This window comes from Canis lupus, chromosome X (genome assembly GCF_011100685.1).
Source record: "Canis lupus familiaris isolate Mischka breed German Shepherd chromosome X, alternate assembly UU_Cfam_GSD_1.0, whole genome shotgun sequence".
Taxonomy (NCBI): Eukaryota; Metazoa; Chordata; class Mammalia; order Carnivora; family Canidae; genus Canis; species Canis lupus.
The window spans coordinates 75,439,562-75,455,087 of record NC_049260.1 but is presented as its reverse complement, the minus strand read 5'-3'; the positions used below and the strand labels follow the sequence as shown (position 1 = coordinate 75,455,087).

Here is a 15,526-nt window from a genome sequence, read left to right as displayed (position 1 = left end):
GAATTGTATGCCTTGAGTGGGTAGACTGTATGATATGTGAATTATATCTCAATAAAACTCTTCTTTAAAAGTATATAAAGTGTGGGATGCGTGGGTGGCTCAACGGTTGAGCATCTGCCCTCGGCCCAGGGCATGATCCTGGAGTCCCGGGATTGAGTCCCACATCAGGCTCCCTGCATGGAGCCTGCTTCTCTCTCTGCCTGTGTCTCTGCCTCTCTCTGTGTGTCTCTCATGAATGAATAAATAAAATCTTTAAAAAAAAAACTTATCCAAAGTGAAAAGAAGAAATGACAGATTACAATTAGACTGACTCAGCAATGGAAAGGAGCCAATGGAATACTGTCAATGTCCTGAGAGAATTTAACTGTTACCCTAGTTCTACACACAGCAAAACCAACTTTCAAGAACAAGAGCAATGTAAAGACATTTTCAAACAAAGACAATTTACTATCAAAAGATTCTCACTGAAAGAATATTCTAAAGGATACATTTCTACACAGGAAAATGATCTCAGATTGGAGGTCTGAGATGCAAAAACAAATGGTGAACATGAGGTAAGTATGTGGGCAAATTTTTTTTTTATTGGAGTTCAATTTGCCAACATATAGCATAACACCCAGTGCTCATCCCATCAAGTGCCCCTATGTGGGCAAATTCAAACAAATGTTTGGGATGCCTGGGTGGCTCAGCGGTTGAGGGTCTGCCTTGCACGGAGCCTGCTTCTCTTCCCTCTACCTGTGTCTCTGCCTCTCTCTCTCTCTGTCTCATATGTCTCTGAATAAATAAAATCTTTAACAACAACAACAACAACAACAAAAGTCAACTGTGAAGATAAAAACAATGCCTACTTCACATGTATGTGAAGAATGGAGAAGAACAAGCTAGAACTAAAACCAGATAATAGTATATAATCTAGGAGGGCTATGATCAGAGCTAAAGCATTCTAAGGTCTTCGCCTCATTTAAGAAGAAGGTAAAGATACTGGTTACCTTTAGACTCTAAGAAAAACCATATTGGCAATTAAAACTGAGGGGCGCCTGGGTGGCTCAGTCAGTTAAGCGTCTGCCTTCAGCTCAGGTCATGATTCCAAGGTCCTGGATAGAGCCCCATATTGGGCTCTCTGCTCAGTGGGGAGCCTGATTCTCCCTCTCCCTTTGCCCCTCTATCTGTTTGTGCTCTCTGTCACTCTGTCGCAAATAAATAAATAAAAACCTTAAATAAATAAAATAAAACTGAGAAAATTTTAAATGCTTATTAATTCATTAAAAAATAATATACCAGGGCAGCCCGGGTGGCTCAGCGGTTTAGCACCTGCCTTCATCCCAGGGCGTGATCCTGGAGACCCGGGATCGAGTCCCACGTCAGGCTCCCTGCATGGAGCCTGCTTCTCCCTCTGCCTGTGTCTCTGCCTCTCTCTCTTCTCTGTGTGTCTCTCATGAATAAATAAATAAAATCTTAAAAAAAATAAAAAATAAAGTAAAAAAAATAATAATATACCATTACATGGTAACATAAATGACATATTCTATGAAAAATAACTATATTTGCCAAAAGAAAAATAGTAAGACGAGTGACACTGTTGTACATTTTTACACTAAATATGCATGTTAAAAATAGGTACAATAACACCTAAAAGAACATACACAGAATGTATAACTAACTTTCAAACAAAAATAGGAGGAAAACCACAATCAATCCAAAATGAGAGAAAGAAGGGAAAACAGTAGATCATTTAGAAAGCTCAAAAAAAGATAATTGAATTTACTCCTATTATATGTATAATCATATGTAGTTTATGTAAATAAACTAATTCTTCAGGTTAAAGAAAAAAGCATAAAACAGGATTTAAAAATAAAATCTAGCCCTTTCACGAAGATGGCGCCAAAGGCAAAGAAGGAAGCCCCTGCCCCTCCCGAAACCGAAGCTAAAGCAAAGGCTTTGAAAGCTAAGAAAGTGGTGCTGAAAGGCGTGCACAGTCCCAAAAAACAGAAGATCTGCACGTCACCTACATTCCCACGACCCAAGACCCTGCGTCTCTGAAGGCAGTCCAAATATCCTCGAAAGAGAGCCCCCAGGAGAAACAAGCATGATCACTATGCCATCATCAAGTTCCCCCGACTATGGAGTCAGCCATGAAGAAAATAGAAGACAACAACACACTTGTATTCATCGTGAATTTCAAGGCCAATAAGCACCAGATCAAACAGGCTGTGAAGAAGCTCTATGACATTGATGTGGCCAAGATCAACACCTTGATCAGGCCTGATGGAGAGAAGAAAGCATATGTTCGACTGGCTCCTGACTATCATGCTTTCTTTGGATGTTGCCAACAAAATTGGGATCATCTGGGCAGCCCCAGTGGCGCAGCGGTTTGGCGCTGCCTGCAGCCTGGGGTGTGATCCTGGAGACCTGGGATCAAGTCCCATATCGGGCTCCCTGCATGGAGCCTGCTTCTCCCTCTGCCTATGTCTCTGCCTCTGTCTCTGTGTCTATGAATAAATTATTATTTTTTCATTCCCACTGCCACCTCCTTAGACTAGGACAGTAATTCTCAAACTTTTTGGTCTCGAGACTCTTTACAGTCTTAAAATTAGAGGATCCCAAAGAGCTTTTGTTTATCTGGATTATATCTAGATATTTACCATATTAGAAATTAAAACTGAGAAACTTAAAAATGTTTATTAATCCATTAAAAAATAAAGCCATTACATATTAACATAAATGACATATCTTATGAAAAACAACTATGTTTTCCCAAAAATGACTAGAGTGACATAATTTTATATTTCTAAATTCTATTTGAGGTTTCTGACTTAATAGGATACAGCTGGGGCATCTGGATGGCTCAGTGGTTGAGTGTCTGCCTTTGGCTCTGGTAGTGATCTGTGATCCCAGGGTCCTGGGATCAAGTCCCACATCAGGCTCCCTGCATGAAGACTGCTTCTCCCTCTGCCTTTGTCTCTGCCTCTCTCTCTCTGTCTCTCATGAATAAATAAATAAAAACTTTTTAAATTTGGATGCAGCTAGATTCCCTACTTTAGCACTAAACCTGTTGTTTTAACTGAAGTACATGAAGAAAATCCAGCTCACACAGATATGTAGTTGGAACAAAAGGAATATTTTAGTAGCCTTTTCAATAAAGTATTTATTAGTCTTGATAAGTAGTCTCTTAAGGGTTAGCTGCAATGTAGAATCTGAAGCCTTACCAATGAACTCTCTTTGTACTGTTCCAATACAATTCATTGCTATATAAAAACTATTGAAAAAATGTTTAAAAATTAAAGTCTGCTGAAAAAGTGTTAAATAAATACATATATATATACACATAAAACTGATATATCTTGGGCAGCCTGGGAGGCTCAGTGGTTTAGCGCCACCTTCAGCCCAGGGCATGATCCTGGAGACCCGGGATCGAGTCCCACATCGGCTCTCTGCATGGAGCCTGCTTCTCCCTCTGCCTGTGTCTCTGCCTCTCTGTTTCTCTCTGTGTCTCTCATGAATAAATAAATAAAATCTTTTTAAAAAATTGATCTATCTTGCACTTTTTTTTAAAGAACTTGAGAATTTTATTTTTTTATTTTTTTAAAGATTTTATTTATTTATTCATGAGAGACACACATGCAGAGAGAGAGAGAGAGGAACAGACACAGGCAGAGGGAGAAGCAGGCTTCCATGCAGGGAGCCCGACGTGGGATTCAATCCCTGGTCTCCAGGATCACACCTAGGCTGAAGCAGCACTAAACCACTGAGACACCCGGGCTGCCCATATCTTGCACTTTGAATGGATCTTTTAGCCGTGCATAATTTTACAACATCATACTTGGTCATCTGGAAAATATTGGTTCATTGAGTTATATCAACCTTCCAAATATTGACACATTTCATTATACAATATCTAAAAGTCACATTCATTTATATTGTTACCAATCTCATCAGAAAAGTTTAAGTATTGGGAAGCTGTCAGGTTCACAGTGGTAGATACAAATTTTCCCCATACTCATAATTTTCACTTGAAAGCTCAAACCTTATCATTGGCAAAAAACACTGTGAGTTGTTTTCTTTGAAATGACAGGCTGGCTTTTCATTTTTGAGAAAACATCTGCCAAATAACCATGTCTGAATAACCATAGTTTATATGTCAGTCATTCTTTTAAGTAAAAATGGTATTCCATGAAGAAAGCAGCTAGTTTAGCTCACAACTCAATGATACAAGTGCTTTTCCTGAGGACAACTGCAGTTTAGTATACGGATTTATTTGTACTTTCTATTTCATGACACAGAATATTAAAGACATGTCTCAAAGGTTGAAATTTGATAAAATTAATGTATTAATTTTTACCGCTTCATTTGGGACATTGGAGAAACTAACATTTTTGTTTTTTACTATAGCAAAGAATCAAATGACCATTAATACAGTGTGGTCCCACTGCCCTGATTCTTGCTAAGGCACCAGCAGTTTTATTCACCGTTACTTTAGCACCATCAGTGCAAATGTCAACTCAATGAAAATAGCAGGTAACAATCTTGATATTGCTATGAAAATAATTCTGACCTCTCATAACCCCTGGATCAGGGAGCCTCAAGGGGTCCACAGGTCATATTTGAGAATTGCTAGTCTAGAACTTCATGATGGTTATATCTGGGTTATCATGTTAGTCTCCTAACTATTCTTCTTAACACTTTGCTTACTCATATTGTTTGGCATTACTAAACACAACTTCTGGGATCCCTGGGTGGCGCAGTGGTTTGGCGCCTGCCTTTGGCCCAGGGCGCGATCCTGGAGACCCGGGATCGAATCCCATGTCGGGCTCCCGGTGCATGGAGCTTGCTTCTCCCTCTGCCTATGTCTCTGCCTCTCTCTCTCTCTCTCTCTGTGTGTGACTATCATAAATAAATAAAAAATTAAAATAAATAAATAAATAAACACAACTTCTATAATTCTGCTTTCAACATGTTCTGCCCAAAAATTATCAGTGCTTTCCCCATTGGATAGAGGATAAAGTCCAAATTCCTTAAATTCACCTTCAAAGATCTCTACAATCTTTCCTTTATCTAACTTTTTCAGCCTTACCTTCCATCACTCCCTGACACAACTGTAATTAAGTCAGTCTCATCTATTTAAGGTCTCTGAAAACAAAATTTACACAGCTCACAACTTGGCTTGAAATATTCCTGTCATATAAGATACTATTTTCTTAGGATGCTTGGGTGGCTCAGCAGTTGAGCGTCTGCCTTCGGCTCAGAGTGTGGTCCCAAGGTCCCGGGATCAAGTCCCACATCAGGCTCTCTGCATGGAGCCTGCTTCTCCCTCTGCCTGTGTCTCTGTCTCTCTCTCTCGGTCTCTTATGAATAAATAAATAAAAATCTTTAAAATATATATATTATTTTCTTTCATCAAATCTCAAATCCTATTGTACCTTCAAGGCCAAGCTCGATTCCCAAATACTTTATTTATGATGCTTTTTCTAATCACAGGTTTATAGTTTAGCAGAAACTCTCTGCTAAACTTTTTTTTTTAAACTTTTTTTTAAGTAGGCTCCACACCCGGTGTGGAGCCCAATGTGGGGCTTGAACTCACAACTCTGAGATCAAGACCTGAGCTGAGATCAAGAGTCTGACACTTAAACAACAGAACCACTCAGCACCCCAAAACTTTGATTCTTCTACAGCACCTAATACAATGCAACAAACACAGTGAAAACATCAATTTTTGAAAATGAAACCAATGAATGAATTTCCTTTCCAAAGGCAAGAGGAATTTGGTTAAATGAATGATTCACATGGTATATGAACTACTGATGGCCCTTGAAAGTCTTCCAGGTGGGTAGTAGATTGATTTCTTAGAGTTATTAATGTTTTCAATGGGAATAATTACGCTATTTAATCAAAATCAGTCCACTGGCATCTCATCAAAAGCAATCCTCTCCTTCTCATTAATTCTGATGAGGTTTTTGCTGTGTTAATCAAGAAAATGTAGAATAAGTGACCCATAGGACCGTGCTGAAGTGGTTTTAAAGGGAAAATATGGCAACCACTGCTCTAAATTAGCAGAGACTCCAATGTGGAGTCAATTCAATCTGTAACATGTTTATTTTCTTAAAAGATATAAATCAAATATGGTAAAAATGTTATATTTGTTAATATGAAAGACAGGTGCAAGTGTGTTTATTATGTTATACTTTATACTTTTCTATATATCTGAGGTATTTTAAAATAAGGAAAAATACATCATGTGGCATTTTGAAGCAAAAATGGTCCATCAATATATAAGAGCATACCATTTGATTGATGCATGATGTCCAATTTTTACTTACCAGTGCATCATCTTGCAATGAAGCAAAAAAGAAGCCATAGAGCAAGTTAATTTCCTCCTTGTGATCAATGAAGTCAAACATTGCAACCAGCCAACGATAAAAAAGTACCTATTGAGAGACAAAAATGCTTATCTTTAGAGAAATATAACTGGCATAGGGGAGAGCTTAATTCCCCACTCAGGGCTGTTTTCGAAGCTTCTAGCACAAAGTAGGATAACAGATTTTATTTCACAGTAAAAATTTCTGCTTGAGCAAAATCCTTGCATCAAGCTATATTGTTCCAAAACTACAGGCTTTGCACAAAAGGTCACTGCCATTACTCCATAAGTGGCTCTTCCTTGCCAGTCCTTAAGTGGTTCTGAAGGACTTATCAACAAACTGTTTAAAAAGATTACCTTGGTGCTACCAGAACACTTGCCAACACAAAGCCAGGAGACTGCCTTAACCACAGAATGTTCTGATATTAGAGTTGTTGGAATCATACACTTCAATATCCGAGTGTTTACAGCACTCCCTAGAAAGCAGAAAAACTCCAAATTAAACTACATTTTAGAATCTTGATTGTTCCTTTACTATTGTTCACTCTTAGTCCTAAAAATCCCACTTTAGACTGAAGGCAATAAAAAAGTGAATAATATTTGACTATCTCTTATCATCATTACAAAACATAGTTTCAAACGAAAATTTAACTTTAAGTTCTAATATAAACTATACAGCAAGGATGCCTGGGTGGCTCAGTGGTTGAGTGTCTGCCTTCCGCTCAGGTCGTAATCCCGGAGACCCAGGACCGAGTCCCACATCGGACTCCCTGCATGGAGCCTGCTTCTCCCTCTGCCTACGTCTCTGCCTCTCTCTCTCTATGTGTCTCTCATGAATAAATAAATAAATAAATATTTTTTAAAAATTAAAAAATAAATTATACAGCAAATTCTTTGGCCCTATATTTCTATTTAAAAAGGAAGGATGAGGGATCCCTGGGTAGCTCAGTGGTTTGGCATTTGGCTTCAGCCCAGGGCGTGATCCTGGAGTCCTGGGATCGAGTCCCACATCGGGCTCCCTGCATGGAGCCTGCTTCTCCCTCTGCCTGTGTCTCTGCCTCTCTCTCTCTCTCTCTGTCTCTCATGAATAAATAAATAAAATCTTGAAAAAAATTTTTTTTAATCTTTAAAAAAATAAAAAGGAAGGATGATTATGGGGTTTCTTTTCAGGGTGATGAACATATTTAGGAATTAGAGTTGTGATGGCTGTACAACTCTGAATATGCTAAAAAAAATCCTGAATTGCATGCTTTAAAAGAGTGAATTTGGGATGCCTGCTTGAGCCACAGTGGTTGAGCCTCTATCTTCGGCTTAGGGCATGATCCTGGAGACCCGGGATCGAGTCCCATGTTGGGATCCCTGCATGGAGCCTGCTTCTCCCTCTGCCTGTGTCTCTGCCCCTCTCTCTCTGTGTCTCTCATGAATAAATAAATAAATAATTTTAAAAAATAAATTAAAAAATAAACTAAGACAGTGAATTCTATGGTATGTGAATTATACTTCAAAAAAAGCCCTAGGAAAATTTCAAAGATTATTTTTTAAAGATGTATTTATTTGTTTCCGAGAGAGAGAGAAAGCACCTGTGAGCGGGGGAGGGGCAGAGGGAGAGGGAGAGAAATACTCAAGTAGACTCCCTGATGACAGCAGAGCCCTACACAGGGATCAATCCCAGGACCCTGAGATCATGACCTAAGCCAAAACCAAGAGTCAGACACTTAACCAATTGAGCAACCAGGCACTCCAAAATTATTTTTTGTTACTATTTTTTTTAATGGCACAATAGATTCTGACTTATTCAAAGCTTCCAACAGGGGTGCCTGGGGGGCTCAGTTGGTTAAGCATCTGATTTTGACTCAGGTCATGATCTTAGGGTCCTGGGATTGAGCCCCACATTGGGCTCCTTCCTCAGTAAAGAGTCTGCTTATCCGTCTCTCTCTGCCTGCTATTCCCCTTCTGGTTCTCTCTGTGTCAAATAAATAAATAAATAAATAAATAAATAAATAATAAATAAATAAATAAATAAATAAATAAAATCTTTAAAAAAATAAAGCTAGTGACAGACAGCTTGCATGAGCTGCTCCATTAAAGAATAAATAATTAAATATATTTGTAGTCTCCATCCCTCCCAAAAAGTGGGGAAGAGAGTAGAATAGAATAGCTATTCTTGGAATTAGCTGGCAGTAATATTATTCTATCCTGGTCCAATCTTTCCATCATATTCTCTGGCTTCTATGGTATTCTCCCATCTGATAATAAAAGTGATGCTGCAAATAGCTTTGTATACACCCTGTATCAATTTCTGCTTATTAAGGCTTCAAGAATTAAATGTCTATCTCATCTATTTGTTTTGGTATGTAAACATGGTGTCATTTGCATTATAATGTGGTGATCACAACCGCTCACTGAAAAAACAGTTTTCAACTTCTCCTGCAAATAGAATTCTCAAAAACATCTTGGATCCATGGTCTTTAACCACCCTTTTACATGCATTGCAGTGTGCTGATCACATCCATTCACTTTAATACTGTTCTCAACTTCTGCAAGTAGCATTCTTAGAAACATCTTACACGTGTCTTTATTTTTTTACACGTCTTAAAACACTTTTATATGCATTATAGCATGATGATCACATTCATTCACTGAAATAACACTGATCTTAACTTGCCTGCAAGTAGCATTCTCAGAAACATCTTACACACATCTTTTTCTTCCTGAGGGTAAGGAACTCTCATTTTATTTTTTAAATAAAAAATGTGTATATTTAATATGTATAACATGATGATATGATATACATATACATAGTGAAATAATTACTGAAGTCATGTTGATTTACATATTATCTTCTCACACTGTTACCATTTTTTGTGTGTGGTGAGGGCACCTGAAATCTACTCTCTTCCAAACTGCAGTATTCAATGCAATATCATTAACTATAATCATCATGTGGTACATTAGATCTGTAAATTTACTCATCCTACATATATCTCAATTTCTATCCCATCATTCTGTGGAGAAGGAAGGAAGTTGTAATGGCAGGCAAAGAATTGTAAGAATAAATATTTCTGTATTCCACTATGGTTTCTTGTTTTCATTTTCTTTTCTCCCCCACTCCCATCCCCTAACTCTTCTAAAGTTTTAGAGTCTCACCACTAAGACTTCACACATGTACCAAACTCAAAGGGTGAATTCAGTACGGACTCAATACTTATTTCCAAGCGACTTTTTAATTTCTAAATTGTCTGAAGTCTTTTTGTACTTGGTTATGACATTTCAAGCACACCTGCCCCTGAATATGAATTTCAATTTATCAGAAGAGCTACATGTAAAGATATAGTAGTGATGGAATATATCACAGAAATAACTAAAAGGAGAAAAACAATTAAGGTCATATTTGACATCACCAATTCCAGCTTAACAGAAAAATGAAAAGTTAGAATAGAAAGCCAGAGATTATTTTTTAAATTGTTATACACAAGTTTCCAAGGCTGAGGCATGCATTTGCCACAGACCTGGCAAACATCATGAAAACCTTTTAACCATTAACTTCTGAGATGTCAAAAAAGAAAAATTCCAAAATCAAAAACACTTGTACATTCCATATATGTTTTAAGAGGAGAAGGGAAGAGAGAGAATTCTTAATAGAGAGTGATCAGTTAAACATAGGTTCTGGAAAGATACTAGAACCAAACAATCTGAAACCACCTAATAGAAGAAGAGCAAATTTTATCAGGTCAAATTTCACTTTGTAGGAAAACAAACAGATAACTAATCAGGTAAAAGTAGAGAAATAAAATACCTGAGAGTCATATTTTGAATTTGGCCAGTAATGTGTTGTTGCTTTAAAATACACACCCATGCAAAACATGATGCCAGGGTATACACAAAGGAACCTAATATGCAAGGGCCAGGAAATAGTATATAAAGCATCCAGTTTTTTTTTAAGATTTTATTTATTTATTCATGAGAGACACACAGAGAGCGAGAGAGAGGCAGAGACACAGGCAGAGGGACAAGCAGGCTCCATGCAGACTCAATCCCAGGACTCCAGGATCACGCCCCAGGGCTGAAGGCGGCGCTAAACCCCTGAGCCACCCGGGCTGCCCTAAAGCATCCAGTTTTGATGGATGTCTTAATTATTTAAAAAAAAAACAAAAACGAAAATCCAGTAACAGTATGTGCGGTATTAAACACTAGAAGGGGAATCAGGAGATCTGAGTTCCCCAGTTCTAGCTCCGACACTAAACAAGTCTCTAGGGATGCCTGGGTGGCTCAGCGGGCATGATCCTGGGGTCCTGGGATGGGGTCCCACATTGGGCTCCCTGCATGGAGCCTGCTCATACTTCTGCCTGTGTCTCTGTCCCTCTCTCTCTGTGTCTCTTAAGAATAAATAAATAAAATATTTAAAAAAAAATAAGTCTCTATCCACTCTGGGTCTCAGTTTCCTCACTTTAAAATGAGGATGTTCAAGGTCTAAAATACCTTCCGCATCTGAATTTGGGTTGGAGTAGGTTAAAAGGTTCTTCTCAAGTAAAAAGAATACTGGCCAGGTGTTCTTTCTTTATAAGAACCTCCTCCCCTCCATTTGAAATGCACTTAGAACAGGAAAGGAAGCATTTCCACAAAAGAAAAAGCATTTTGACTGTTAAGGTCATAGAAACTGGAATGGAGTTTCCAAAGGGACTTGCCACAGGTAAGTTAACCTAAAAGCAATGAAGTAGACTAGTGATCTCTTAAGCTGCCTTATCTATGCTTAAGAGAAATACTAAAAATGACTCCCATGTATTTGGTGTCAAGAGTCTATATATTCTATTTGTAAAGATATGTGATAACCATTCTCAGCATATGTACACAAAAACTTTTGGTCCATAAGGGTCGCTTGAACACAAGAAAGGCTCATTTTATAATCTTACCAGATTGATTTATGAAAAGACTAGTACAAATAAAGAACTGCAACTGATTCCAATAAATAATCTATTTCAAAGTCTGGAAGGCAAAACTAATAGCAAACTGATAACAAATGTATGCCCTTGACATACCAAATTTGCCACTGAGTGCCACATTTAATAGAATGTCAATTCCTTCTGGAGCTAACCCATTCTTCAAAGCCACATTTTCCACAGTTTTCAAGTGTTCTTCCAAGATTTTATCTTTATTCTGTGAAGTTTTAACAGGTCCTGGAAAAAGGAATAAAAATAAATAGTGGGACCTTCAAAATTCTTTCAGTCCTCAACCCCAACAGTTACAACTTGGGATACTTCAAAGAAATTGCTTTTTTTTCTTTAAGTAGGCTCCACACCCACCTCAGAGCCCAACAATGGGCTTGAACTCAAAACCCTGAGATCAAGACCTAAGCTGAGATGTAGAGAGAGCCGATGCTTAACCAACTGAACCACTCAGGTGCTCCTAAAAGAAACAGCTCTATGGTAAAAATGCCTTCCCCCAAACCCTTCAAAGCCTTTAAAATTGTAGAATATTTAACTGCAATAGAGCAACAGCACCTTCAGTGAGGAAAACTGAATCATGCCTTGGCGTCATCATCTCTGCTCTAAACTAATTAAAAGCACTGAACTGAGACTATAAGCCAATTCAATACTAAGACAGTAGTTCCCAGACTTTGCTGCAAAATGGAATCACCTAGGGAGCCTTTTAAAAATCCTGATGCCAGACTGCATTCCATGCCAATAAATTAGAATATCTAAGAGTAGATGCCAGGCATCAGTGTTTTTTAAAGATTCTCAGATAATCCCAATGTGCAGCATCTTGGAAACCACGCTGCCAAGAATTTGCTTTGTTGTATCCCTAGTACCCGGCATACTGACTGATACTAGGAAGTGCTCAATAAATGCCTATTAAATAAACAAAAGCATGAATGAGCAAAAATATGCTTTCCTTTAAAATCCATAAGAAAAAGTCTAAGATAGGGACGCCTGGGTGACTTAGCAGTTCAGAGCCTGGGTGACTTAGCAGTTGAGAGTTTGCCTTTGGCTCAGGACATGATCTTGGGATCCAGGATCGAGTCCCACATTGGGCTCCCTGCGAGTCGCCTGCTTCCTCTGCCTGTGTCTCTGCCTCTCTCTGTGTGTCTCTCATGAATGAATAAATAAAATCATTAAAATAAAAGAAAAAGGGTGGCTCAGTGGTGGAGCGTCTGCCTTCGGCCCAGGGCGTGATCCTGGAGACCAGGGATGGAGTCCCACGTCGGGCCCCCTGCATGGAGCCTGCTTCTCCCTCGGCCTGTGTCTCTGCCTCTCTCTCTGTGTATCTCTCATGAATAAATAAATAAAATCTTTTTAAAAATAAATAAATAAAAGAAAAAAATTTCAAAAAAAAAAAAAAAAAGGGATCCCTGGGTGGTGCAGCAGTTTAGCGCCTGCCTTTGGCCCAGGGCGCAATCCTGGAGACCCGGGATCGAATTCCACATCGGGCTCCCGGTGCATGGAGCCTGCTTCTCCCTCTGCCTATGTCTCTGTCTCTCTCTCTCTCTGTGTGTGTGACTCTCATAAAAAAAAAAAAAGAAAAGAAAAAATTTTAAAAAAGAAAAAGTTGAGGACATTTTTACAGAAATAGAACTTTCATACGGAAAATTATCTGTCTTACCTTTCTCAAAGTATCTCACTGCTATTTGTAGGGCATCTTCTGCTTGATCATCAGCATGTCCATAATCTTCCACTGGATTGTTTTGTCCACGTTTCAAGCTGTACTTTGAGTCATTCAGGTCCTCTTTTTCTTCCCAGGCCAAGAGATTAGTCGGATAATTACCACTAACTTGTGAAGTCCTTTTTTGCACCTGAGAGTTCTTAACTCTCTTTTGAGGTGACATTATTGCACAAGTTCTATACAGAAACAAGTATCAAGTCACCATTAAATAGGCAAACCATCCCTTTTTACTCCGTAAATACAGGAACCATATCTGCCTTATCTAGTTGGGAATAGCATACAAACAGTATGTACACACACACACACACACACACACACACACAAAACCCTGACAACAATCCAGGCAACAAAAAGGCTAACTCTAAAAAAAATACTTTAAAAAAGGCTAACTTTCACAGAAGCCTTTGCCATAAAAAGAAAAAGGGAGAAACAACACTCCAGCATAACAAGTTGAACTGGACTTCTTGTGGAAAAAAAAGAGTACAAAGCAACACAGCAAGTTTTCTTAAAGTTTTCATAATCAAGCCCAAAACTAATCCATCTCATACATTCAATCTATCTTTTCCCACTCCTTATTTTTCAGCACCCTCCTTGATTTTGCTTTTAATCTTTTATGCTCTCCACTTTGTGAGTGCTAAGTTAAAACTGCATAGTTCAAAAGTCAAACTGGTGACCAAACTAAGGATTCTCACAATAGAATCATTCTTCATTAGTTAATTCACTAATTCGATAAATAATCATCTATAAGCAGAGCATGGTTCTAGTTACTAGGGATAGAATAACCAGTCAAGGTTTCTTGAAACTCTCATGAAACTTTGGGAGGTAGGGTGGGAAGGAGTGTGAGACAGGGGAGTGATATCATCTGATTTGTTTTAAGATCGTTTTCTTCTTTTTTTTAAGATTTTATTTACTCATGAGAGACACACAGAGATAAAGAGGCAGAGACACAGGCAGAGGGAGAAGCAGACCCCATGCAGGGATCCCGAGTCTCCAAGGCACTCCCCGGGCCGAAGGCGGCGCTAAACCGCTGAGCCACTCAGGCTGCCCCATTAAGACCGGTTTCGCTGCAGGGTAGAGAATAAAAGGTTTGGGCAGCCCGGGTGGCTCAGCGGTTTAGCGCTGCCTTCAGCCCAGGTTGTGATCCTGGAGACCCAGGATTGAGTCCCACCTCGGGCTCCCTGCATGGAGCCTGCTTCTCCCTCTGCGTCTCTCATGAATAAATAAAATCTTTTTAAAAAGAGAGAATAGAGTGTTAGAGGCCAAGGAATGAAAACAGATGAATTAAAAAAAAAGTCTTGCACAAGTCCAGAAGAAATAGGACTGTAGCCTGAACTAGGCCTAGGGTGACGGTGGAAGAGGCAGAAAACGACTGATGCGTTTTGGTGGTAGACTGGGCAAGGCCGTGATAAAAGAACTGGGTGTAGGGAAAAGGAAAGAGAGGAACCCAGAAAGACTTTTTAAGTTGTGGCTTCAAATGGGAAAAACTAAGGAAATGGTTGGAATGAGTTACTCAATCCCATCTCCCTGGAACATACGAGGCCAAAGCAGGAGAGCAATAGGTATATCTAACCCAATGGTTCCGCGTAGTTTCCTGGGGTCCAAAAAAAAAAAAAAAAAAAGGGCGGGAGAGCAGCTTCTAACCCCATCCGGTTGAACCGTCCCATCGCTTCCCAAGAACCCAGACCTTCTCGTTCCGCCCCAGCTGAGAGCGAACTCGGGCACGACGAAGGACCCCCTGGGCAGATTCCTAAGCGGAGGAAAAATTCGACCTCGGCCACATCTTGCAGGAGAGTCCTGCTCAGAAATCAAGAGCCCCCATTTCGCTGAGAGCCCCCATTTCGCGCGGTCTTTAAGAGTACCTCACAGAACACACTCCACCGTCCCAAAGCCTCCGATTCCGGAATCCAAACACCGCCGGGATTCAAATGAATGGGCCCGCCCCGCGCATGCGTTTCTGCAGACACCCAGGTTGCACTAGGCAGAACAGCTCGCCCTGCCGAAACTTGATTGGTTGGGTTACAACTCAACAGCGCGAGGAGGCGCGCGCGCATCGACGCTGACGCAGACCCAATCGCGGAGAACCGCTTGCCCCGCCCGCCTCCCGCAGGGGACCCGCGGCCTGTGGGCCGTTGCTGCTGGAGCTAGCTGATTGGCTGGGGTTCCCACTGCCCTAATTCTGTTTGCATTCGACATTTTGCGAAAAACCGAACTAGTGTCTTGATTCCTGAATTTAACAAGAGCATTTATAGTGATAATTCTGCCCAAACTGACTGCAAGTGTCAGGACTTTGAATCCATAGGAAAATATGAAACTGCAAACTTCGCAATAAGGGCTGATAACCTTGCTGGACGAGAGACTTAGGTTATTGAGTCTATGACTTCTGAAGCTGTCGCTTTTTCCAGGTGAAGCTCTGGGGTGGGAGGAAAGGTTGGCTGGATCTGCCCTCTTTTCCCGAGCGTGAGTATTCATATCTTCCAGAGTTTGCTAGAAAGTTGTGTCCTAAGCTAAATGTGGCAC

General features: G+C 39.8%; 1 protein-coding gene across 3 annotated transcripts in view; it reads right to left on the bottom strand.

Annotated features, from left to right (window-relative positions):
- CENPI (centromere protein I) overlaps window positions 1–14,998 on the bottom strand; it is an 80,136-nt gene extending 65,138 nt beyond the window's left edge. The window contains exons 1-5 of one of the 3 annotated variants that reach the window (XM_038587859.1): window positions 14,869–14,998; window positions 12,950–13,185; window positions 11,389–11,526; window positions 6,710–6,828; window positions 6,315–6,422 (exon numbers count right to left, since the gene is read on the bottom strand). In XM_038587859.1, coding sequence (XP_038443787.1) covers window positions 6,315–6,422; window positions 6,710–6,828; window positions 11,389–11,526; window positions 12,950–13,172 — 588 coding nt within the window. In that variant the 5' untranslated portion in view covers window positions 13,173–13,185; window positions 14,869–14,998. The other 2 variants (XM_038587860.1, XM_038587861.1) reach the window with 2 other exon arrangements.
- Between the last annotated feature and the right edge of the window lie 528 nt (window positions 14,999–15,526).